Source organism: Cataglyphis hispanica, chromosome 2, assembly GCF_021464435.1.
Source record: "Cataglyphis hispanica isolate Lineage 1 chromosome 2, ULB_Chis1_1.0, whole genome shotgun sequence".
Classification (NCBI taxonomy): domain Eukaryota; kingdom Metazoa; phylum Arthropoda; class Insecta; order Hymenoptera; family Formicidae; genus Cataglyphis; species Cataglyphis hispanica.
The window spans coordinates 15600509-15626858 of NC_065955.1; the positions used below are offsets into that span (position 1 = coordinate 15600509).

Here is a 26350-nt window from a genome sequence, read left to right on the forward strand (position 1 = left end):
TTTCTGAATATGTTAAGTCATTAATAATGGATATCCGAATATTTGTAACTTCAGATAATAGCACATATTCACACGTGTTTGTTCATTATCCAAAACTAATGATGATGAAACTATTAGCTGATTGTCAGTATTCAATACAGAGATAAGTATAAAAAAAGCGAGAGAGAGAGAGAGAGAGAGAGAGAGAGAACGCATACATATACATTAATGCAAGGTTAATTTATTTATACAAAAATAAAAAAAATTCCTAAATTGACAATATTTGTATCCTTTATGTAGACTCTATGCAAAAAAATTTAATCTATTTTCTTTTTATATGTGAGCAGTTATTATATATATATTTAAGATATAAATACATTATTTTGTAATAAATTTTGTTTGAAAAGTGCTTATATCTTATATTGTAGATAACAAATAAACATTTATGAAACATTTAATATGTTTAGTGTTAGTATATCTCTAGAACGTTGCTTAATATATATTTATGATAAAAGACCTCCTGTGGTGCATTGAGCAATATTTGAATTAACATTATTTAGTTGAACCGATTTAATTAAATTAACAACTTTTTTTTAGTGTAGTTATAACTTTTTAACAAAGTGTTTCTCTTTCTCTGTTTATCGAAATTTTTATTTTTTTGTTTCAAATTCAATTTCGTATAAGGTCCTGAAGTTTTATTGACTTGTAACATTCCGTATATTATTTAATTAAATATTATATATATATATATATATATATATATATAATATAATATAATATAATATAATATAATATAATATAATATATAATATATAATACAATATATAATATAATATAATTTATAATATATAATATGTAATTAATAATATTTTAATATTATAAAAATATATAATACACATATATAATACACATATATATGTGTGTGTGATATATATACACACACACACACACACACACACATATTATATATGTGTATTATATATTTTTATAATATTAAAATATTATTAATTACATATTATATATTATAAATTATATTATATATATATTATATTATATATTATATATTATATTATATTATATTATATTATATTATATTATATTATATTATATTATATTATATTATATATATATTATATTATATATTAATTATAATATTAATTATAATATTGCTTAAATACACTTAAAAAAAATTCTTCAGACTAATTGAAATCCGCTTATGTATTTTTCGCGCGCTTCGCCTTAATCGCCTTAAACAGTCATAACTTCTCAATTTTGGGAGATCAGAAAGCTACATGGTCACCCAAAATATTTTGGAATAGGGAGTTTATCAAGACTTCTATAGCTGCGTTCCGCAATTCACTATTAGTATTGAAAATCGACAGTTTACATCACGTACACTATAGATTTTCAGTAGTGGCAGTGAATTACGGAACACAGCCTATATATTACATATCTAGAGGCCTATTACGATTTTCGAAACAAAGTAAAAAACACAAAAGTGAGGAAATTCACTAGAATCTACAATTTCATTTGTTGAAATCTAGTAAATCTGTTCACTTTTATAATTTTCACCTCGTTTCAAGAACCGTAATAACTCCCCTGGATTGTGTAATAAATAGAAGTCTGTGGTTACCGCACAGTCGTATCGAGGATTTTGGTACGATTTATGATAGATAAAAATAGGCTTTTTGAAACACATTCCTGAATATATGCATATTCAATATGCGCATGCGCAAAAAAAAGCGTCTCTGAAATCAGCATCGCACGCGCACGCCGCATGTACGATTTGGCGGCAACTGCCGACAACGCAATCCCAATACAGAAAAAATATTGTAATCAATTGTGTGTTTCTTAATTGTTTAAAATAAATTAATTCGTAAATATGGGTATTACTGGTTTACTACCATTCTTAGAAAAGTCTTCTAAAAGAACGAATGTTAGAGAATTTACCGGTAATGCTGTTGCAATCGATTCTTATTGTTGGTTACACAAAGGTGTATTTTCTTGTGCTGAGAAATTAATGATGGGACAGACAACAAATGCGTAAGACCAAATATTATATTATACATATTGACACATTTTTTAAGATATCAAAGATTGATAGCATTTTTCTTACATTGTAGGTATGTTTTGTATTGTATGAAGTATATAGACATGCTTTTAAAGTATAAAATAAAACCAATCTTGGTATTTGATGGTCGACGATTGCCTGCTAAGGAACATACGGAAATTAAAAGACGACAGTAAGAATAGGCGAATTATTTAAATATTACAAATTTTAGAAATGTTTATAAATTATGATTGCTTTATTTTGAAGTTGCTTTAACATCAATTAACGTAACATTTTATCACAATTATTGAATTATTGATAATAATGTATATTTTATCATTTATTAGAAATAGACAAATAAATCGTCAAAAAGCAATCGAGTTAATACAAATGGGTCAAGTCGCAGAGGGAAAAAACTTGTTGAAACGAGCTATAGATATTACTCATGAAATAGCATTAGAATTAATTAAACATTGCCAGAAGGAGAATATTGATTGCATTGTGGCTCCTTATGAAGCTGATGCACAATTAGCTTATTTAAATATTAGTGGTATAGCTGATGTTGTTATCACAGAGGATAGTGACCTGACATTATTTGGATGTAAGAAAGTTAGTATAATTACATTGCTCATAATCTATATATATATATATAGATTATGAGCAATATTTTAATTTTAAAATTATATATATATATATATATATATATATATATATATATATATATATAATTTAAAAGTTTTTGTTTGTAATTATTATAATGATATGCAAATTGAATATATTCATATATATAATAAATTTATGATTATTTTCAAAAAAGGTACTCGTAATAGAATATTTCATAACTTATTTATTCTTAATGACATTTCTTCACTGACTTGCATTTGATTTTTGCTTAGAAAAAATAATACATATATTGCAATGTATATTTTCACATTATACATCTACAATTAAACCTTGGGGTTCGTTTAAAATTACTTGAAGAATATAGTTTTGTTAGTATCATTTAACTCCTCAAAACTCATAAGCATCTTTTTTCAATCTCATAACTCAAAAACTATAGATATCTTACTAAGAGTTTCCTACTAAAGAAAATTCGATTTTAAGTTTATCAAAAAATTCATTATTGAAATTATTGATAAAACTATTGATAAAAAATTATTGATAAAAAAAAATTATTATAAAACATTCTGTGTAATAATTTAATGTAAATATAGCTATATATAATATTGTGAAACATAATATAAATAACAATAATGTAAATAATAATGTAATAATTAATTTTTATAAGATTTTTATAAGATAAAATTTTTATCAATGATTTTTATTATAAAAAATTATTAATTTTATTCTAAAAATGTTTTTAGACAAAACAGATAGATAACAGCTTAGATAAATAATTCAGAATTTTGAAATAAATCTTTTTATTAAAAAAAAAAAAAGATTATATTCTTTATATTATAGATATTTTTCAAAATGGATTTTAATGGAAATGGCATTTTGATTGAGCAAGACCGCTTACATTTAGCGATGAATATACGACCTGAGGAGTTTAATATGGATAAATTTCGTTACACTTGTATTTTATCTGGTTGCGACTATCTCCCTTCACTTCCTGGTATCGGATTGGCAAAAGCGCGAAAATTTATCGCGAGAAATACAGATCATAATATACATAGAGTTAGTTGCTATATCATTTTCAAATTTTAGTAATACAGGCCAGAAATAGTTTAATAAAAATTCTATATAAATATTTTTGTAATATAAAAAATTATATAAGTATGCCTTTTTTTTTCTGCTTTTAATTAATGTTCACACTTTTCAAGGCGTTGACGCGTATAGGATCAGTGCTCAACATGAAATCGCTGGTTGTGACACAGGAATATAGAGATGCATTTATATTGGCAGATATAACATTCAAACATCAATTAGTATTCTGTCCATTACAAAGGAAGCAAATACGATTAAATCCACCTACAGATGACATTACCGAAGATCAATTACAATATGCTGGTAAAAAATTAGATGCAGACCTTGCTTTGCAATTAGCTCTCGGCAATTGCGATCCATCCACTTTAAAAATAGTTCACGATTTTAATCCAGATAAAATAGTAAGTTGCTATATTAATTGTTATTAAATTATGTTACATTTGTTTTGAAGATAATATGATGTGCAATCAAAATTAAAAGTGTTTGATATTAATTTGTATTGTAAATTGTAGGAACGTAAAAGAAAGCGAGACACAGAAGCAGAACAAACATTGACGATTCACATTAGCATTTGGTCAAGCAAATATAAGTTAAAAACAGAAAAGAATGTCTTATTTTCTAAAAATGCAGTAAATTCATCGATTATTGCTAAAAAAGAGCTGGCTCTACAAAGAAATTTTTTAAATAATGAACACACTTCAACAGAATTTCATAATAGTCAGATTGTGCCATGTAATAGGCTTTTAGAATGTCAAGATTCAAACGAAAATGCTATTTTGAATATGTATAATTCTAGTCAAGATGTTAACCTAATTTCCAGTCCTAAAAAGAAAGCAGAAGAATATTTATGCTTTGCAGAAAATAATACGTCACCAGAATTATTTAAATCCAAAAATCCATTTGTTAAACGAGTATCTGATCTCACAACTTCGCCGAGTATTTTGTCCGACGGAAATTGTCGAAGAAAAGGAAAAAATTTAATGCGTATAAGGCGGACTATCATAGACGAAAATATTATAGTAGAAAGCAAATATTTCTCTAAACAAATTAACGAAAATATATATGAATTGGAAAATAAGAGAATTGATGTAGATTTGAAAAATATGGAATGTAATATAATTCCAGAAACAAGTGACAGTATATATAATACTAGAGCTAATACTCAACCACTAGATCACAAATTAGAAACATTATCTATAGCAGTCCACCCAGAAACTGCAAATTCGATAAAAGATATCAGTGATACACTCTTATCAGATCAAAATGAATATTTGACTAATACTTGTGAAGATGTTTCTGAAAAATCGTATTTTAACAATTTAACTGAAAATTCACATTGTACAACAATTGCTAAAGATTATGGTTTAGATAAATTTTCATTATCGAGTTCTAATATAGAAGCTGCTAATAATTCAATTAATTATGGAAATACAAACAATTTGCAAGATAATTTATCCGAATGCTCAAATATTAAAGATTCTCAAGTCTCTTCGCAGAAGAAAGAAATTTTTAAAAAACGAAGTTCAGTGAATCTGGTAAATAGACTTACGTGAACAAGTTTCACAAGTATCAATAAAAAAAAGACAGAAATAGTTGTTAATTAATTTTTATTTATGAAATTGATAAAAAAAACATCTTTTTATTGCAGGTACCACGAGTTAATTCAATAACGAAAAAAAAACAATTGCGTCAAAACAAACAATTATCAGTTCCAAAACAACAAAGTTTATTGAGTATGTTTGGATTCCAAAAAAGATAAAGTAAATATAAATAATTTTTTTTCCATGTATTATATAAATAGTTCCTATATTGAAAGATGGAATACGATATTTGTAATTTTCTTTGCATAAAGATTTATGAATTCTAACTTAAACAATATTAAACAGTTTATATTTACCACTTTAAGAAAGTCTGGGGGTTTTATCAATATTTTTGTAAGTATCAAAATGTTATATTCTTTGAATGTCTTAAAATATTGTAAATAGGATTAGACTATAATTAAAGAGGTGTAATTGCTGATATGTCATTAATATAAACACATAAGCAGCATTTATTTAAAGTAGATTTGAATTACGTGTAAATCAATATTATGAATCATACTCTCAGAAAAATGCAAATTTTTGCTGCATTGCAGCTGCACTGCCATATACAATACTATTAATTAAATATAACATAAGTATATCTCTGTGAGAGATGTTTTAGTACTTTATCTCTCTTACTTTATATTAGGATTCTTTTGGAATGGTCTGTGATAAAATTTTTTTAGAAAGATTCTTAAATATCAGTATATCATGTGACTCATGAGGTAAAATTATCCTCTTAGAATTTATATTAGATATGTATATTATATATGACTGTGAGAAAAAGATTTAACTTCTATATGTAATTAAATGAATATAAATATGAAATTGATATAAAAATAATTTGATTATAAAATTGAATATGGTTTACTAAGAATTATAATTCTATGTATAGGGAAAATTATCTTTGTGATCTAAATTGTTGTATTCAGAAAATATTTTAGAGTTTCTTTTTAGAGTTTAATTGCAAAATTTCAAATTATATACTCAATTAGTTATGTATTCGATTAAAATACTTATTAAAAATATTTGACGGTAACTTCAAATATCCTTCTAAAATTGTAAATGCGCACGCGCGCACACACACACACACATACATCATTATGTAAAATCTAATATTTAATATTCTTTTAGAAATGGAAATTTTATAAATTTTATTGTTAATAATCTTTTTGTTCAGTGTTAAGCAAAATAAATTATGCAAAGCTGTAATTATTTGTTTTATTATATTTATCTCTTAATTATCTTATATAATTATTTAGTATGAAAAGGTGATCACACAAATATCTCTTGTGAAAACTGATAAAAATTAATTATATATTGCTCATTATGTTAATTATATAAGGATGAAATAAACATTTTTTAATTGATAATTAAACCTTTGTGGTTCCATTTTCTGGTTCTTCCCATTGTCTCGGTATTCGAATATTCTTCCAATTGTCTAAATCCACCTGAAAAAAAGTATATTATTTAGTCTACATAAAAAAATTATATATACCTTTTTTGAATTTACAGAATTATAGCTATATAAACTAATCTCTTAAACTGAGTGTATTCTACAATTGAATTTGTCACAAAAACAAATGCATTATGATTAAAAATGCTTAAAATAAGAATTTGATATAAATTTTCAGAACAGATTAGTATTTATTATATTCCTCTGTTTAAATTTTATAGTTTTTATTTTCTCTCCGTTATCTCTTCAATAAAAGACATACTTTGTATTATTTTGATTAAATAAAAGAAACCTTATTTTTTGCACACATTATAAGTTACATTTTCAGAAAATTTGCGACATTAGTGCTTTATTAATGTATAACGTATTATTATTCCAATTATACCTTTTCTAATTTCTCGTATTCTTTTTCTAAGGTGATTTCTTCTAATGGTCTTGTCTCGATTCCTTTTTTCTCTAATTCATCTCGGATCGAATATTCAGTTGTATTTTTATATCTGTACCTGTGTGTAAAAATTCGCATATCAAAAAAATTTTGCTTTAGATAAAAACGTTTGATAAACGAAACAAAAATACAATCTGTAAGATTTAGCTATAATTACCGTAATTCCGTAAATTCTCGAAGACCAAACGATCCGCCGAGTATAAAAATCATAAACGGTATACCATATTGCCAAACTCTAGATTGTGACATTACTTGTTAAATGTACTTGATATTATATCGGAAAAATGATGTGAGAGATTGCGGTTTACGATCATCTCTCTGGTTTCTAATCGTTTCTAATTTTCCATCTGTTCTTTATAACTGCACTAAGTTAATACGAACTGAACTATAAATATATGTATATAAATCTAAAATTTATAAAAAAACAAACATTAATAAATTTTTTAATAAATAGAATTAAAAATATATTTATTTATAACAAATGACCATTTCAATGCTTTAATAGATATTTTCATAGAATCGAGAGAACGCAAATAGAGAGCGGTATTAAAACTGATCTGTGTACTGTAATTGGTTACCTACAAAATCTGCGCATGTGCAGTTCATTTTTGAATACACTGAAATGGCCAAAGACCAGACTCCAGACTTGTGCTTATCTTTATGGGTTTATGCTTACTGTCTGTGATCTGTGAGCTGTGAGCTGTCAGTAGCTCTTGATACAGCGTGAATAATTTATTTTTTTTTTTTTTTATTTTTAGTTTTGTCCACGCACGCGAAAGTATCTTGTCGAGCTTCTTGGAATTTTTGTGCACCGTTTCGCGTCCGCGACGCGATATGGCTATAATTGATTTTCAACATCTGTTATTGCTAATTACGTTGTTCGCTGCAGCGTTAACCTCATCTGTCAATACGAAACCAGATGGTATATCTCCGGTACCGTCAATTTCTAGTTCAGATCCTTCGCTTAAATCATCGTCATCTACAGTCAAATATCCATCTGATGTAGTCGACCAAAAGAAAATATCGAAGGTGAATTAGTTTAATATGTATTTTCCATTTGCATATGTGAGAGTCGCGTTTATTTTATGTATATATATATATATATATATATATATATATATATATATATTTTTTTTTGTTTTACTAGTTTTATTATTTCACTATTTCGGATTTCTCCATTCGTGTTTTATATATTCTCCTTTCATATATTTTAGTTTTTTGCATATTTTTAGCTATATGATTCACACTTTCTTGTTTGATATATTTTTTGTCTTTGTTTCTATTATTAATACTTTCTATATTTGTGAATTTTATTTTCTTTAATATCTTCAATTTCTATTTGAAATAATTTTTATAGCTTTACAATTCTTACTTTATTTGAAATTTATTTCATTGCTGCACATATTGAAATATATTTTTTTTCCTTTCAGCAAGTTACAAAATTGTTATATTTTTTAATATCATTTGTATTTATTTTATATGTTTATTTTATCGCTATCTAAAAACTATTGTCATCCTTATATTTCTACATTTAGAAAATTACATTTTATTCAATATAATAATTCTATATATAAGAGAGGAGTCATATGAATAAAATTTTATAAAATAGTAAAGTATATACATTTTAAGTTGCAGTCAACATCATGGACGACAGAATGGGGACCTATATCAAAGTCCACAACTATTCCATATGCAAACATTGAAAATACTGCTGATGAATTTAAAGCAAAAAAAAATATGCCTAAAGAGAAAAATGACAGTTCTTTAGCAAGAAAGGAGAAAATAAAACCAAGAAAAGGTGTAGATCAGAATATGGATCCACAGATGAATCCACAGATCACTACAAAATCTGTAATAGAAACTGTCTCTGAATCTGCTTCTGAAACTATTCATGTCAATAGTCAATCTGAAACTTCCACCATTGTTATTCTGAATTTAAATGTCACCAATTCACCTATCAATAACAGCTTAAATCACAGTATGAATTCCAGTTATTTCAGTACAAGAGAGAGAGAGAGTTTAATACCAACAAATATAACTACATTTCACACAGAGGTTGTAAATCATACAACAATGTCAAATTCCTCGCATATTGAGAAACACATACCGAAACCTAAACCGACTGTGACAACTGTTGACGGACCGGAATCGAATGAATCTAGATTGCCTTTACGAACAAAGAACCCTTCATTGGGCATGCCGAGAAAAATCGACTATATTGTCCCGGTTATTATAACGATCGTTGCTTTACCAATTCTGGGTGCTGCTATTTTTGTATTGTACAGACGCGGTCGAGATTGCTGGGATAAGAGACACTACCGAAGGATGGATTTTCTGATTGATGGAATGTACAATGATTGAGAATCGCATATAAGAAAATGTCTATTTTGCGCGATTAAATGTTGTGTAGTTATGCAAGAGAAAATCCAATCATCAATTTCTATATTCTTCCATAAATGTAAATTTGTACATATTTTCTCGAAATAGTCAAGTATGACACTTAGCATTGGTTCCTTCTTACATAAAAATGTCTGAAACGACAATATCTATTATTTGATCATTATATCAAAGGATTTGACATTTTACTATGCACTTATCAATGTATAGTTAGATATATTGTGCTACTTATATATAATATTATAATGTTCGAACTCTTGCTATGCTAAAGTGTCCAAACTTGCTATACAGTTTTTTTATACTATTGCCTTAATAGTGAGATAATGAAAATTTATTACATGGTAATTAATAAGTTGTTATTTTTGGGATTATATATATAGAAAAACAAAGACATATTTCATCAAAAACATCGAAATAACGATTTTAGAAATACTTTTTATAGCATCTTTTAAAAAAATTTAATATAATTGTTTAAGATAAGTATACATTGATATATAACAAATATTTTAATATAAATTTTGTTATCAAAATTTTATATATATATATATATATAAATGCACATATATATATATATATAAATGCACATATATATATATCTATAAATGCACATATCGCATTTGATGCCAATTTAGAAAATGACACATTCACTAAGGGTCCAATTGCAAAATCTGACAATAATAATAATAATCTAAATTTCTACAGAGCCATGAGTTTACAGAAACCAAACTTGTATTCTCGATTTGCAAGATAAAAATAAAAAGATATTATATTTTGAAAGTGCTCTCTTAATAAATAATATTCGCGCCATTCTTTCCATAAGAGTCATTATTTGTAAGATAAGTTTGACATATATATTTGAGATGCGATAATTTACACAAATTTTTACCAAAGAGTTACTCAATTTGTGTAATATATATTACAAGTTTATTATTTGTATTTTTTTATATTTATAATGCAGCATTTTTTTGTGTGAGATGTTTTAAAAATCTTTAATCTCTTTAATTAGTGTGAAAGTACTTTATCCACAATTGTCACATACATAGAAAATAAAAGAAAACAACATGGGATGTTTGTCTTGCTATGTAAATATGATAAACAATGATTTGTGAAATTACTACTCAATCTATATAAGATTTTTTAAGATTGTGATTTATGAAAATAAGATTGCATTTTTTAGACCTTTGAAATATATATTTTGTCAAATATATAAGGGAAAGCAATAAAATAATAATTATTTTTGTACTATGTAAAAAAAATTATTGATATAAAATATACATACTTGCAAGCTATATGTTATTACATTGTTCATTTTGTACCCATCAAAATAATGTATAATATAAGAATATTACAAAGATATAAAGAGAAAAAGAGGAAATGATATTTGTAAAGATTTTATTAATAAGCTTGTCATGATACATAAATTCGATAATATTATTATACATATTAATTATGAGTCTTACATATGTATACTCGATGAGAATCACAATGCAGAAAGAGAACTTTACATATGTGTATTTTATATATTTGCACATTTAGACATTAATCTCCAATTTGTTTCTTTCTAATCTCTGTTAATTTAATGTAATTTCAAATTATTTTCCATTTTCTTCTGTACTTATTTGAAGTTTTAAGATCTTAGTAAAAATACTGCGATATGTGAAACATTGTGAAATAAGAAAATTGTCCAATAAAATTAGTAAAATAAGACAAGTATATTTCCGGTTTTTATTCAATTCTAATAAATAAGTTTTTTTTCGCAGAAAAAATACAGAATATTATGTAAATATTTTATAACAAACATTCATTATTAGATAAAAAATTATCAGTGTTGTATATATATAATTATTAGAGCATATTTCAATTGTACTCCATGGAATTTAAAACGCTAAAAATTTTGTTTCAACCATACAGTACAATTTTACTTATTCTAGAGAAGTACAGTTGCTTAGATCTCGTCTTAAAGACTAAATTCAAGACCGGCTTATAGTTGTATTATGGAACTAAATATAAAAATAGCTATTATGTCCGAAATATTATTCATTTTGAGGTTTTCACTACAATGCTATATGCTTGAAAGTACTACAAATATAATATCTCAATTTCAAATATTAATTGCAATGGGAATTTGAAAGCAATACTTTTATATAAAACAATAATGCACATATTTTATTTTCATATTTACTTAACTTTTTTTTTTATCTAAAAAAGTGAAGAAATTGATGTCTGTTTCCGATTAGGATTGAAGATGTGTTTTAAAAGTGTACATATGCGCATCTAATTTATCAATTCATTATATTATTCACTAAAATATCATGCTATTAGATAATATAAGAATATATATACTTGTGCATGAATGTACAGCTTAAATACACATCTTTTATTTTTTTTAATATTAACATTAAAAATATTATAGAAAAGATGTACGAATATGGCGCCCAGGTTGAACTGAAAGAAAAATTTTAGTAATTATTGGAGATCCTCGTATTTGTCATATGTGTATATAATTTTAAAAATATAATTATTAAAATTATAATATAAATTTTATGTACATAAATAAATTCGAAAACAAAAGGATTTACTAAAAAAAAAAGTCTATTAAAATTTAAATAAGTATTCAGATAATGGAAATTTTACTTTGTTGCTCCCAACGTAAATTAGAAGCGCTTTCACGTTTCAATTTTTTTCTGTCGATATTTTAGATATAAATATCGATTTCTTATGTTTTACATTTTCACGAACCTTTTCGCTACTTTCTCTATTCAGTCCAACCTTGACATTTATATATACAACCATTATCGCTGTACATATCAGCGGATAGTCGAGTTCCTCGCACGACACGGTCCAGAAAGAAACATTATACATTGAATAAATCCTAAATCTAAAAAGATCCGAAATTTTAGCATAAAAATGAATAAATTGGAATAATAAAAAGAAATTGAAGAGAAAAATAGTATATTCAGATTTAATATTAAAATATATGGCACCTTTTTACTTTTAATAAAATATATGAGAATATATGATAATACGAATATAAATATGAATTCAAGTATTATAAATTTCATTCATTGGAGAAAAATAACTCGATATTATCGGTTAAAGTATAGTTCAAGATCATATATTTGTTGGAATTAATTTTACAGAAAAGAAACTTTTTAATTGTACCATTAGCTGGACAAGATCGATTACAGTCATGATCTGTCGTTTTCGAACCCGGTTTCTGTTGCGAATATTACATTCAACATGTGGAAAATTCCTCTCTTTGAAAATTATCTATAACTTTCAGAGTCGCCAAAAATATCTCTACTTTGACTTGTACTTTGCCTCATCCGGGAAAGCTTCCCTAGGCGGTATGAGACTAAGCATCATTATGTGACGCACGTAATTTCGAGAATTACGAAATTGCGTGTCAGTGCCGTGAATGCGATCTAAAACGCCTAGTACACCGTAGCATTGATTGAACCTGAAAGCAAACATTTAAACAGCATCTATCAATTTTGATATTTCATATAAAACTTAAAACAAATGTTATGCAACATATGGAATTTGATAGAAATAGATTTAAAAATCCATAAAAATAATTAATTAATTATATAAGAAAAGGTAAGTTTTAGATTTATTGTTTGCTTATAAAGATTTTATATATAAAATTATATATAAAATGTTTGTTTTTTTAATATTGAAGCTAATATATTCACAATTTCTATATATTAATGTATTATATCATTATCATTCAAAATCGTTTTTTTTATATATATATTTTTAATCGTATTCTATTGTATGAGATTAGTTTTATTAAAGATTTCTATTAATCGTAAATAAATCAAGATCTTTTAATGTGAACTAAAATCACAAGAATTGACAAGATCATTACTTTAAGTGATGAAAATCATGCGCCTCCGGCGAGGGGAAGAACGGTAAATGATAACCAGAGTGTGCGTTCAATGTTGAAAGGATCGCAAGCGAGAACCAAATCCAGGCGGTAGCCACATGGGAGCCCATGATGAATACACCCAAGAAAGGCGGAAGTAGATTCGAACCAATATTCTCCAGTGGATGGCAATACATAGCGGTGACGGCTATGGGCGCAGTCCATTCGTGATGCTGTTTATGTATATATTTATACAAAGAGCGCTTGTGGAGGAATCTGCAAAATAATTCAATTGCAGCAAATACTTCGCGTGAAGAAAATAAAATGTAAATGTCTATGTTTACGTACTTAGATCAGTTTGCACAAATTTACATTCATTAATAAAAATCGTTTTGGGTTTGAAATAGTTTAAGTAAAAGAGCTAGAATTATAATTAATATAAATTTGTCTACATAAGAATTATAGAACTAATCATGATTTTTCTATATAGATAGATAATGGCAAAATGTATAAGTTTCATTTTATCTGCTAAGCATATCTGTTTCTCTCTTTACTCGATTTTATCTACACATATAAACTTTTTTTTAGACGTGACAATTCGTGTCAATGACAACATTAATTGATGTTATTTATCATAAGTTTCTAAATTCCATATTTGATTCTACCTATTTCAAAATTTTTTACATGTATGCCAGACTTCTAATAGTCGATAAAATTGGTGTTCAGAGAATAAATTTATTTTTATATTATTTATCAAAGTCAATAGGAAGTATTAATTTTTTTTTATTTTTTAATAGAAAGTACCTGTGTGAATAATAAAAGCCAATCTCTTCACATAATATGTGAATCGCAATCTCAGCGAGTACCCAGTGGAAAGTCGGCAGCTCGCGCACCGGGGGATAACCGCGCCATTCCATGAAATAATAGCCGAGATACATAATAGGAAAGCCGACGACGATCTGATTGAACAGTACTTGAGCAATCACTTTGCATAACTCCCTCTTGTCCACTGGTTCGTTCGTACCGGGCTGTATTTTGTATCTACGCAGTGCTGCTGGTCGATTGGTGATATCTAGGATGGTGTAAATTCCTCCGACCACCCAGTAAACCACGATCATCAAAGATAAAGATCCTACAATATAGTATAAGATGATAGATAAATGACGTTCATTGTTCGCGATTATATAAATTTATTAACAATTACGTGTGAAACAGCAGATGATGCAATCAAGATAAAAGATAGAAGATAGAAGATATAGCAAATATTATAAATATATACGCGACATCATTATAAAATTACTAATATTGATATTAATGATAAAAACCATTATTAAAATTTCAAATTAGAAATGCCAAAAAATTAATCGAAAAATCTATTATTAAAATAAACAATACATTCTGATATAAATTATTTATTTATTTTTCTTAATTGTATAAAAAGCGCAACATGGATTTGTTACTATTTTCGAATTTTTAAAAAGTGATATCTTTTTTGAACTTACCGTAAACCCATAATGTCACAGGATCATCTCCAAATTTATCCAAAATTTTGTCCCATTGAGCTTGCCAGAAGTCCCCGGATGCACCCCAGAATCTTTGTAAATGCCTGAAATTTTTGTTCAGTTAACAAAATCTAAAGAAATTACATAATAAATTATAAATAAATAACATAGTCGATAATTTATTTAATTCTGTATAAAGAGATATAACTTTTTCACGCAAATTTCTTTTTCCTGTTATAAAATATTACAAAGAACTTTATCAAGCAGGCGAACAGTTAGTTTCAGTTAGTTATTTTTCGGCATGTTTTATTGAATTTTGAAGTTATCGATATTAAACAACAAATTTTAGTTTGTTATTTTGCAATCTCTTTAATCAGATTACAAATATACAAACATTTTTAAAATACTTACTATAGTTACTTTTTTTTCTACATTTGAATCAAACGGGAATGACATTTAAAACAAACTACATTTGGTCAAACGAAAACATGAAATAGTAAGAGAACGGCAAGTGTTCAAGAAAAAAAAGAAATCAAGTCTAATAAAATTTGGCTAATTAAAAAAGAAAATTGAAAAAATAAAGGAGAAAAAATAAAAAATAAAAATAATGAGCTAAAAATATGACAAATTTGATAAAAATAAAATTTGCAATATACATTACCATGTCAGAGAATTGCAAAAGGCAGCAAATCCAATCACTACAGTTCCGATAACAAAGAGTACGCTTCTCAAACTCGAAAGAAGCGTCGGCGGCGTTTGATTTTTCGAGGCATCGCCGATAGCAGAAGTTGCTGCAAACAGTAAAACGATTATCTTTTAACGATTAGCTATTGGAACTATTAAAGCAATAAAACATAAAAATGTACAAATTATAAAAAATTCTAAATAAATTTAGAATATTATATATTATATACAGAAAGTTATAGATCTGCATGTCTAAACTAAAGGGATGAATTTAACATGCCAAAACAAGAAATTTCTTTATTTAGCAAATGCTTTGATCAAATCTCAAAAATAGCGCTTCCTCAAATGAAAATTCAATAAAAATGGGGTATTGCTATTTTTACCAAATTCAGGTATATTATACATATATTAATGGCATAAAGTATCATTACTTAAACAATAAATTTTATAACTGTTTTATAATCAAAACGTAATTTTTATCATTTAAATAATGATATTTTATGCCATTAATGTACTTGAATTTGGTAAAAAATAGCAATACCCTATTTTTATTAAATTTCGATTTGAGAAAGCGCTATTTTTGAGATATGGTCAAAGAGAAAAGTTTCTTGTTTTGGCGTGTTCGATTCTTTTTCAATTTAGACATACAGATCTGGGAGGACATCCTGTATATTATATTTCAGATTATATATATATATATATATATATATATATATATATATATATAACATATGTAAATAGTATATAATGATGTTAATATGTTTGCTAAAGTTTTTATTTAGAAGGAAGGATAGGAGGACTAACAAACTTGAACGGACGTACTGGATTTTTGAGTTTCGAGAAAGATAAACTTTTGGACTTTTCAATGCAATTTAAAGAACTTTCAGAATTTAAGAATTATTTCTCTTCACAGATCGCTCACATTATACGTTTGTGTATTTTATTAGAGTGCTCGTAATAACGTAATGAAAATGATGATATTATGCGAAATGACCGTTCAATGGTTATTCCATTACATAAGACAAATCAGTATTCATCGGCAATGTGCCCGACAAATGTTCTGCTTGACAGCCAGGTGTAGAGCAAAAGCGGAAATTTTCAATCGCCACTTCATATTCGTCATAAAATCCGTTTAACATCTTGTCAGATAACAACGATGCAAATGTGATTCAATTTTCAAAGAACAAGCATTGTTCGTTAGATTATAAAATCATTTCGAGCCTATATGCTTTCATTATAATTTGTGATAAATAAAGAGTTAATATAAAAAAGCATAAAAGTTTTAGTCCTAATATAGCCAACAGATATTACTCTTTTCAAAATATAATATAAAAGTTATACAATAGAAAATTAAAAGATTTTAGAAATTCAAATTTTATAGATACAAAAATAAAGGCAATTTTCTAACAAAATTGTAATTATCAAGTTTAATCTTAAGATTATTTAAAAATTAAATTTTTAATTAAAAATTTGTAAACTAACATTATAATTTAAATCTTTACTAAACAAGCATCTATATTAAACAGATTTAAAAAATTGTAGAAGCAATGGCGATAACCTTTAAAATATAAAATGGCGATAATCTTTAAAATATAAATATTCTCTTTCTCTCCCTTTTCTATAAATAGATTTTTCTAAATTTAAAAAATAAAAAATAAAATCAGTCATAAACAAACAAAAAAATGCTTTCGCTATCACTGACGTAATGTATTTACACGATTAATTATCGATAATTATATTTGGGATTATCTTATTTTACAGTCAATTTATTTATTCTTCGATATGAAAATTTTTGCATATGATTTTGCCAATAATGCCAATAATTTATTTAATCGAAGAATTTATTTTGCAGGTAACATAATAATTGACAAACTGTGATTTTGTAAACAGAATGACGTAATTTCATTCTCATGAATTATGTCGTACAAGGCTTAAATGATTCCAACTGCGCTAATTTGGTTCATTTGTGCTGCGCACTTTCTTTAATTCGCCCATTTATATTACTAATTATGTAATTAGGTTCTATCTTACAAAACCTGCGAAATGCTATATTTAGTATTTAATATATATATAAGCTATGGATCGAAAAAGATCAAATATAATGCAAATGTAATGGTACAACTTATCAATAAGCAGTTATTTCGATGCGTTGGTAGTGCTTGTCAAAAAACAACGTATTTTTATTGATAAGTGATATCGTTATATTTGACTCATGCAATGATCTCTTTGAATACCTAAACACTCGCTATTATTCATATTCGTATTATTCATACTTTAAGACGTTTTTGTGTTATTTATTTATTTATGAACTACATATCGAAATACATATTAATCGAATTGAATCACGAGAATCTGATCATGGATTTGGTCTTACGTTAGATTTCAACAATGTCTTTCCGCAACAAAGGTAAAATTAAAGTATTAATCAAGAATACAACCGATTGATTAGTATTTATATAATTTTATATAATTATTAAAATAATTCTTAGAAGAAAATAATTGCATACATATACATATAGAATAATAACTGTTTTGTAGACACAACATAATTTTTTTGCTTCAAGTCACGTGAATCAAGATGTTAACATGACGACATTGCTTCGTAATCATTGTTTATACTTATTAAGATTTGTAAATCTTTTATTATCTTAATAGTTCAACCGACGAAATTACAAGTTTATTTTTTATTAATGAAAACCAAATAGACCAAAGAATTGAAATACATTTAATACGACAATTAAATAAAATATCGACAATTAAATATTTTTGAAAAGTGAATATTTAAAGCATAAATCGATAACAGAAACTTATATTGAATTAATTTCAAGTTGATTTTATTTTAATGAAAAATTAATTCAAGAGTTGTCAAAGTATCTAATAATAGAAATGGAAAAGTCATGTGCGATGAGAAACTTATTCAACTTTTATTTAAATATCGATTCTGTGAATACGACAAAGGCATTGAAGTTATATAAGAAAGTAATTAATAAATAAATAAAACAAAAAAGAAATGAGAAAATAAGAATTTTTATTCTTTTTAAAAGTTCACGTATTTCCTTTTTATAAAGTATATTTTGTAGATGAGTTAATGAACAATTTATGTGCGCAGTACTGTGTGTAATAGCTTTAATTATATTGATTATATTGTACATTTATGAAGAAATATTTCCATTATTTAAATTAAAAAAAGAATTGATCTCTATTAGTTGTTGCACGTAAAAATGCATTACACACACACGCACATCCCCTATTCTTTTCATTAGATCGCACTTTGTACCACACACAAAGTGCGAAAAAAATTAGTATTACTCTATATAAAGAGTTTTTTCATTATCATATTTGGTCATTTCAATGATCTGAAATACTCGGCATTTAGCACACTCAAAAATTTGAATTATTTTTTTTAATAAAAAAAGATGGAAATTATATAAAAGAAAATTAGCTTTTTACGCGATATGTATACGATTCTCGACAGATTACATTTTGATATAAATAAATGATTTAAATTAATATAGCTGCTTCGTGTATGTTTTACTTAATGGATACATTTTAATTGATTTTAAATTAAATTTTCTGAAAAAATTAAGGCGATTTTAATCGATTTAATCTTATCGCTAGATTTACATGTTATTGAAGCAAGAGAAATATTTAGACTAGAATATTCGAGAGTACCAAGCTTCGTATATCTCCAGCAAGAAATTATGTTTTAACAGCTAAGTGATAATTTTTAAAGAAGCATCCTTAATTCCAGACAATTCATCAATTGTATAGCGGCAGTTTAAAAGGCGCATCAGTCAACGATCATCATGCGCCTTTTAAACTGCCGCTAATAATATCGAGCATCGACAATGTTAGCACTCACTTTTCGTGTTGCATTCCGACTTTTGTGAAGCTCGTCGGGCTTTCCTTAACCAAAACATTTTTCCGAACGACGACCGCGCAACTAGTTTCTCGACTGGATCGGATCGATGGTAGTATTACCGTGGCACTTGCGGCTCAAAACCGAACGCAGTGTATTCGTTGATGATCATTCACCGCTACCGACTACTCGCATCTGACCAGTACTGATACTGACCAGCGGACGTTTCACGACTCGCCAGTAAAGGCCCGCGGACGACGAACGCGTCCGTGCCCGTCGCCCCGGCGCCTCCAGTTTCCTTTGTTTACGTTGCAAGAGTAGAGTAGGGATGCCTGGAGGTAATATACCGAGACTGTTGTTATGCTCTCGATATCCATCTTTTCGCCATCGATATGTTTCGCGACTATATAGTAATCGAATTTTTTTTTCTGGTTCCTCTTTTCTTTTTTTTTTTTTATTTTTATTAAAGTAACACCCCACTTTGCTGTAGACACCGAAAGAATTTGCATTTTCATACTTGATATTTAAGGAGGAACTGGACGTCAAAAATTAATAAACTTAATATATTTCAAGAATTTGACACTTTGCACACACACATATACAAAGCACTTTTAATGTTTTAAAACATAAAAATAATAATTAATTTTCTAAGTTAAAGTCAAGATTTGCTTTGTAGAGAAATTTTTACATTTTCTTTTAATTTTATATTTTCTTGAAATTTTTTATTTTTATGACTTTTTGTGTCACTATAAAATTTTCGTGATACAGTCATCACTATAAAAAAGTTAGTTCGATGCAAGATAATATTTATTTTGAGATTAAATTATATTTTACAGGGCAAATCTTTTCTTTAACTTATAAATTATTAATTTTATATTTTAAAAGGCTAAAAGTGCTTTGAATAATGTTAAATTCATGAATTTTAAAATGTATTAGATTTATTAATTTGTGACGTAGCTAATCCGTGCAGTTCTTTCTTAATAGGCTTGAAATGTTTGTCTAATTCTGATAGGTTTTATTTTTGTCAAAAATGGCATATAATGTCATGTCCATCACTTCTAAGAATCAATCATATTTTATGCTAAATATTTGGGATATGAATGGACTTATTGTTAGATATATATTTTTAATATCGATATACTTTATATTCTTGAAAAATAACAACTTTGGACACTGAATAGCTTTCAACATAGATTCAATTACTTTCACTACCTGAGAAAAAAAAAGTTGTTGATTTGACTAAATGTTCAACTGATTATTATTTTTTAAATTGAAATATTTAAGTATTTAAGTCAAATACGTCATGTTAAATTTAATATGTTGTATTTAACTTAAATATTTAAATGTTTCAATTAAAGAAATAATAATCAATTGAACACATTTAGTCAAATCAACAACTTTTTTTTCTCTTCTGTAGCACAAACGCAAATGACATTATACTTTCAATGCTAAATATTTTCGGCATAGCTTTCTTGATATTAGGGAAAGCAGGTTATACATACATAATGGAGCTACTTAACTTTATGATGTACTAAATTACCTCTGTTATGCATGCAGTTACCGCGAAAAATGTTTTCGACAAAAGTTTTATAGTATTATAGTTTTTGGAAAAGGTATGATAAGGTATATAAAATGTAATTTTTTTAGCATGCATCTTTATTGGAGACATTTTTCAATAATTATATGTATAACAAAGATAATTTAGGTTATAAAGTTAAATTCCATCCTATATATATATATATATATATATATATATATATATATATATATATATATATAGGACAATACAAAATAAAACATTGCCGCGCTGAATAAAGACAATGATATTTAATAAGTTCGCAAGAATTTTGTTGTTTCAAAATTATTAAAAAAAAAAAAACTTTATAAAAAAAATAATACAAATAATGTAAACTTATGTGTATATCGAATAATATCCATACAAGTAATATTTCATATTAATTAATTAATAAAAGAAAGAAAAGAAAATATATCATATTAAGGTGTTTCATATTAAAAAGTATGAAATGTTGAGAGCGTTCTGCTTAAATTAAAGCAGGTAATCAATAACAATGCGTTTATAGATTAAATATTATTTCGAAACAAATGTTGATGCCATGTAAAAGAGTTAATTGATGTATATGACACAATATTGTAATTGCATGTGACAATATACGCGATAAATGCGATGCATTTGATGAATAAACGTATTGTTGGCTGCTGGCTTTGTGAATCATCGCCTCGTCTCTTATCTCGAACGGAGTGAAAATATGTATTATAAATTTCTATCACCGATCATTTCATGATAGCTATTCGTGATCTGTCACAATAAGATGAAATGTGATACAATCTGATGCGTAGATAGCACATGATTCTCACGTCAATATCAGTTTGCAACCAACATGATTTTGTGCCCACTCGCAGCGTATGTGTTCGGTATAAATAATAAAGTCGAATCAAAAAGTAAGAAAAAAAAATACATATGTGTAAGATACTTTTATATTTAAGATTTATTACGGAAAAATAGACTATATAATCATAAAGTAAATAAGAAATTCTCTCTTTCCATAATGTATCTAATTTATTTAATTCTAATATTATATAAAAACATAAATATAATAAATGAAAGGTTCATTAAAAGCTTTGTTTTTTTTCATAATTTATTTTCAGAGTTATTTAATTTTCAATATAATTTTCAAAATAAATGTAATCCATTAAATAACTATTATATATGATTGATTGTTTAATGATTACAGTTATAAAACTTAAAAGTATCTGAGTTCATATTAAAGCTACTTATGTTAAACAATATGTTTACTTTGGAAGAGAAGTGCGTTCATCAGGGATATATATTTTATATTTCTACAGAAAATCGATCATATAGCTGTTTATGTACATCTTATCACGTAAACAAAATAATTTAAATGTAATTGTCGTGTTTAGATGCGTGAAAGTTCATCTTATAGTCTATAGTCAATCGGAATAGCTTTACTTCTTGATGTTTCTCTATAGTTCCTTTTATGTATTGAGTAAATATGTGGTAAACTGATAGCAGTGATATTGATTGCGGTAATAAAGGTACGAATTGATATATAAATGAGTGTAAATATTTATCACTTTTCGTTAAAAAACTATAGTTATGGAGAATGATTTTAATACTACAAACTTCTATTTTGATGGAAAGATACAACTAGATTAAATTCTATCAAATTTAGTATTAAGTAGTATTAAAGTAATATTAAAGTATCGAGATAATTTATATAAGATATTCTCATTTTTGTAATATCTAATACAGTTAAATATATATATTAAATATACATTTATATATCACTTTTCAAACATTGTGTTGCACATTTAGATACAATACATCACATCACAATATTATAGAAAATGTATCATTATCGTAGAATGTCACTTCTAAATAAAAATACATTTTTTTACGCAAAAGAACGCGTTCATACTTTAAATATCTTTACTTTAAAAATCTACAATTTAAATGTATATGTGTGTGTGTGTGTGTGTGTGTGTGTGTGTGTGTGTGTGTGTGTGTGTGTGTGTGTGTGTGTGTGTGTGTGTGCGTGCGTGTGTGTGTGTGTGTGCGTGCTGTGTGTGTGTGTGTGTGTGTGTGAATAAGCTATAGAGTAATTAAATGGAAAGAAAATGTGTTAAAATAATTTTATAACAAAAATTGATTAATGGCATATTTTACATTGATAATAGTGAGATATTATTTGCTCAAGTGACAAATTATAGTGACATGAAACTGATTAATATGATACGTTCATTATTATCCTTCATGTAAATAACGCTAAATTATTTTCTAACATAAAACATAATATCAAAGTGAGTATGAAATATAATAATTTTATATTCGATATATCAGTTATATGGTAAAGGATAATAAATCTTTCCTTGATCTGAATCTTTTTTTGATATACAACGAGACAAAGTTAAATGTTAATATATCAATTATATTGAAGAACAGAAAGATTACCTGTGTGTATTCTAATTTAATAATACTATATATTTGTAAAAATTTAGGAATAATTTAAATTATAAAACTCAAAATATTGTTAAAATCAACATGTTTTGCATCAGTTTAAAATAATATTTCATTGAAGTCAATATTTCAAAACTGAATATAGAGCTTTAAAAAAAATTATAGAGCTTTAGAAAAACAAATAGTTGAGCAATTCTATAATAAAATAATTTGTTCAAGTATGTGCAATTATTGTAATTTCATTTGTTGAATAATTATTATACTATTTACATTATTACATAAAGAAATAATTGAGAGAGACGGTCTGTTAGGAATATCGTATTAAGTTAGTTTGACTTATAAGATTTGTTATATATAAGTAGCTTAGGACTTATAGATCAATGCGCTTTCGATGTAAACAACATACATACATTGTGTGATTCTACATTTAATTAGTACATAAGCAGCGTATGTGCGTGATACAACGTATAGTATTGAAAAGGATAAAATCGATTAAATTATAGATATAGATCGATCTAATATAAACAGATATCAACGTATCAAGAACGAGCTTGAATAAATCTTGCTGTAGCTACTTTTATTTCGATAGAATAAAATTACAAACTAACATTAAATTCTTTTTCACGAAATGTGGAAATGGAAAATTATTTACTAAATATAGCCAAATAGTACTGCACATTTATCATTACAAATTTCTTTCTCTCATAAAATATAAATTTTTGGAATTAAATTCATTTTAGGATAAGCATCTGTGAAATATCTATGAAATATCGATATTTTAATACTATCGCGACATTCTACCTCACAGAAAGGATAGAAACCGGGTCAATCTTTCGATGAAAACAGAAATTTCGTTATTGATCAAATGCGTGTCGGTGTGAACGCTCGGTTCCACACTTTAGGAAGTGCCCTGCATTGTTCTTTGTAAATGAATGTATATCCCGATATAAATATAGATTCTGCGAGATAAAGCAAAACCGCGCTCTTTGCGGAAAAATGTCCTCTTTCTCATATTTTCGATTTTTCAGATTTCGCAAAATTAAAATTAAAATTTAGCAGAACAATTTTATGCGCGTAAAGCTATCTAAAATTTTTGGCTAAAACGAACATTATATGTGAAGTAAAATTTATACAGTTAACACTTAAAACGCTGGAAAATGCGCAGAAAATTTGCATTATAAGCCATCAATATGAAAAACTTCAATCTTTCTCAGGAAAAAAATGCAACTACAATCGCTCCATGCATTCACAGTGAAACGTTCAAAATGGCTCGTTCGCGAAAACACTCGCGCTATCAGAATCTCGTCATTTCTTTGTCACTGGAAGCTTAGCAAAGGTTCCGATAGGAAAACGTTCTTCTGATATGATTTAAACAGCAGAAAAGTTATTGTTTTTCGTATATCGATACCATAGACTTCGTGATAAACATCGGACGAACATCCTCCAATTGTAAGCGTAAACATAATATCTATAATACGTAATATCGACTTCCTTCTCCGTCGGCCGTTGATCAACGACCTTATCATCGATGCAAGGAATATGAATAGTCGCGAATAATATGACAAGCAGCGAAGAGATTTGCATGCATGCATCATATCTTATACGATCGTGCATGATTTTTCTACCTTTGTACTGCCGCTGTACCTCCATCGTCGCACACACAGCGGCGGTGCGTCAAACGTCAAACTGGAAAACTGCGCAGCGCTCGGCGACGTAGAACAAGTGTGACGAGGTGCGCCGGGTGCGCGCGGATGGTCGATAGCACCGACGGCGACGATGACGACGGCGATGACGCGAACCAGATGCCGAGAATTGCAAGTTGCAAGTGCGCCGCTGCGTCCCATAGTAGTCCCATGGCGTCGACGCTGAGCACACCACGTGTCTTTCTTAATCTCTCTCTCCCTCTCTCTTTCTCCTGGAACGAAATTGATATATTCATTTCATATTCGGTACATAATAATATCATATATGTATCCTAACAATACATTCCAAAAACGTGTATCATGAAACACATGACGTTTATATAAATAATTGTTTTTATCGATACTATTTTGCTGATAACGATGACAGCATAGAAAAACTAAAAAACATCTTGAAAATATCTAAATACAATAAGAGAGAGAGAGAGAGAGAGACGTCTTTGTATTCTTGCCACTAGAGTCCTAAAATGTCCTAAATAATCAGACAAGCGACATCATTACCCCCTCCATGCTTCCCATGATCGCCATATATGGCCCGCAGCTGTCCATTTGTAAATATACGTTTGCAGCAGTGAATTGATAATCGTAAATATACGTTTTGAAATATCTTAATAGTCTCAGGAATATTAAAAATGTTTTTTTTTTTATTTAGAAAATAACATTACAAATATACCTTTTTTCACTTACAGTATACTGATTGCGGTTAATTTGTACATTACGGGCCCAACATGACGATCAGCCAATCAGCAAGCGAGACGCTATTATCGCTTCTCTGATTATTTAGGACTCTACTTGTCACCTTTTAGAAACTTTTAGCTGTCTGGAAATAATAAGTCATTAACCGTTTGAGTGCGAATCGTCGTTATAGCGACGAATAGGTAATGCGTCAAAATTGCGGTTCGTCGGTTTACCGACGATTGCGTCAGTCAGAGTTTAGCGTTAAACTAGTGAGGACTGGCGCGCGGTGCGTACTGTTTTGCGAGTTTTATCTCGCAAAGACTACCCAGTACGAAATTGCGCAAATGCGTGGTTTGCAGTACAAAAGGTGCTACAAATCCCAAGCGTTCCCGACTGATTTGCAACATTTGCAAGAAAGGGGTGCATGGTACATGTGTTGGAAAACACA

The 26350-nt window shown here is 27.3% G+C and overlaps 4 protein-coding genes across 7 annotated transcripts; 2 read left to right on the plus strand and 2 right to left on the minus strand.

Annotated features, from left to right (window-relative positions):
* The first annotated feature begins 1223 nt into the window (after positions 1 to 1223).
* Positions 1224 to 6382, plus strand: LOC126858431 (exonuclease 1). 2 transcript variants are annotated; one of them, XM_050608760.1, is made up of 7 exons: positions 1224 to 2022; positions 2103 to 2222; positions 2377 to 2638; positions 3491 to 3706; positions 3853 to 4137; positions 4249 to 5271; positions 5385 to 6382. In XM_050608760.1, the coding sequence occupies exons 1-7, from the start codon at positions 1862 to 1864 to the stop codon at positions 5493 to 5495; spliced, it is 2178 nt and encodes a 725-aa protein (XP_050464717.1). In that variant the 5' UTR covers positions 1224 to 1861; the 3' UTR covers positions 5496 to 6382. The 2 variants fall into 2 exon arrangements, with proteins under 2 accessions (XP_050464717.1, XP_050464726.1); XM_050608769.1 differs by lacking the exon at positions 3491 to 3706.
* Positions 6383 to 6523: 141 nt separating this feature from the next.
* Positions 6524 to 7520, minus strand: LOC126858510 (cytochrome c oxidase assembly protein COX16 homolog, mitochondrial). The gene is made up of 3 exons (XM_050608911.1): positions 7375 to 7520; positions 7158 to 7275; positions 6524 to 6767 (listed from the first exon to the last, which is right to left on the minus strand). The coding sequence occupies exons 1-3, from the start codon at positions 7464 to 7466 to the stop codon at positions 6690 to 6692; spliced, it is 288 nt and encodes a 95-aa protein (XP_050464868.1). The 5' UTR covers positions 7467 to 7520; the 3' UTR covers positions 6524 to 6689.
* A 337-nt stretch (positions 7521 to 7857) lies between these two features.
* On the plus strand, positions 7858 to 10903 carry LOC126858486 (uncharacterized). Of its 2 annotated transcripts, none has more exons than XM_050608852.1 (3): positions 7858 to 7905; positions 7976 to 8246; positions 8847 to 10903. In XM_050608852.1, exons 1-3 carry the CDS (start codon positions 7886 to 7888, stop codon positions 9576 to 9578), a joined length of 1023 nt encoding a protein of 340 aa, XP_050464809.1. In that variant the 5' UTR covers positions 7858 to 7885; the 3' UTR covers positions 9579 to 10903. The 2 variants fall into 2 exon arrangements, with proteins under 2 accessions (XP_050464809.1, XP_050464819.1); XM_050608862.1 differs by having other exon boundaries at positions 8853 to 10903.
* Positions 10904 to 10989: 86 nt separating this feature from the next.
* Positions 10990 to 25318, minus strand: LOC126858470 (fatty acid hydroxylase domain-containing protein 2). Of its 2 annotated transcripts, none has more exons than XM_050608843.1 (6): positions 25150 to 25318; positions 15646 to 15775; positions 14985 to 15088; positions 14287 to 14614; positions 13486 to 13758; positions 10990 to 13074 (listed from the first exon to the last, which is right to left on the minus strand). In XM_050608843.1, the coding sequence occupies exons 1-6, from the start codon at positions 25172 to 25174 to the stop codon at positions 12915 to 12917; spliced, it is 1020 nt and encodes a 339-aa protein (XP_050464800.1). In that variant the 5' UTR covers positions 25175 to 25318; the 3' UTR covers positions 10990 to 12914. The 2 variants fall into 2 exon arrangements, with proteins under 2 accessions (XP_050464800.1, XP_050464792.1); XM_050608835.1 differs by lacking the exon at positions 25150 to 25318 and adding an exon at positions 19531 to 19760.
* Between the last annotated feature and the right edge of the window lie 1032 nt (positions 25319 to 26350).

Coding starts and splice junctions, on each gene's coding strand:
- LOC126858431 (XM_050608760.1), top strand. CDS start 1,862: ATGGGTATTACTGGTTTACTACCATTCTTAGAAAAGTCTTCTAAAAGA. Junction 2,639..3,490: donor CATTATTTGGATGTAAGAAA/GTTAGTATAATT, acceptor TTTATATTATAG/ATATTTTTCAAAATGGATTT. Junction 5,272..5,384: donor AACGAAGTTCAGTGAATCTG/GTAAATAGACTT, acceptor TTTTTATTGCAG/GTACCACGAGTTAATTCAAT.
- LOC126858510 (XM_050608911.1), bottom strand. CDS start 7,466: ATGTCACAATCTAGAGTTTGGCAATATGGTATACCGTTTATGATTTTT. Junction 7,276..7,374: donor CGAGAATTTACGGAATTACG/GTAATTATAGCT, acceptor TTTTACACACAG/GTACAGATATAAAAATACAA. Junction 6,768..7,157: donor AATACGAGAAATTAGAAAAG/GTATAATTGGAA, acceptor ACTTTTTTTCAG/GTGGATTTAGACAATTGGAA.
- LOC126858486 (XM_050608852.1), top strand. CDS start 7,886: ATGCTTACTGTCTGTGATCT. Junction 7,906..7,975: donor ATGCTTACTGTCTGTGATCT/GTGAGCTGTGAG, acceptor TTTTATTTTTAG/TTTTGTCCACGCACGCGAAA. Junction 8,247..8,846: donor ACCAAAAGAAAATATCGAAG/GTGAATTAGTTT, acceptor ATACATTTTAAG/TTGCAGTCAACATCATGGAC.
- LOC126858470 (XM_050608835.1), bottom strand. CDS start 19,588: ATGTTTTGGTTAAGGAAAGCCCGACGAGCTTCACAAAAGTCGGAATGC. Junction 15,776..19,530: donor GTCGGAATGCAACACGAAAA/GTGAGTGCTAAC, acceptor TACTGTTTGCAG/CAACTTCTGCTATCGGCGAT. Junction 15,089..15,645: donor TTTTGCAATTCTCTGACATG/GTAATGTATATT, acceptor CAAAAATTTCAG/GCATTTACAAAGATTCTGGG.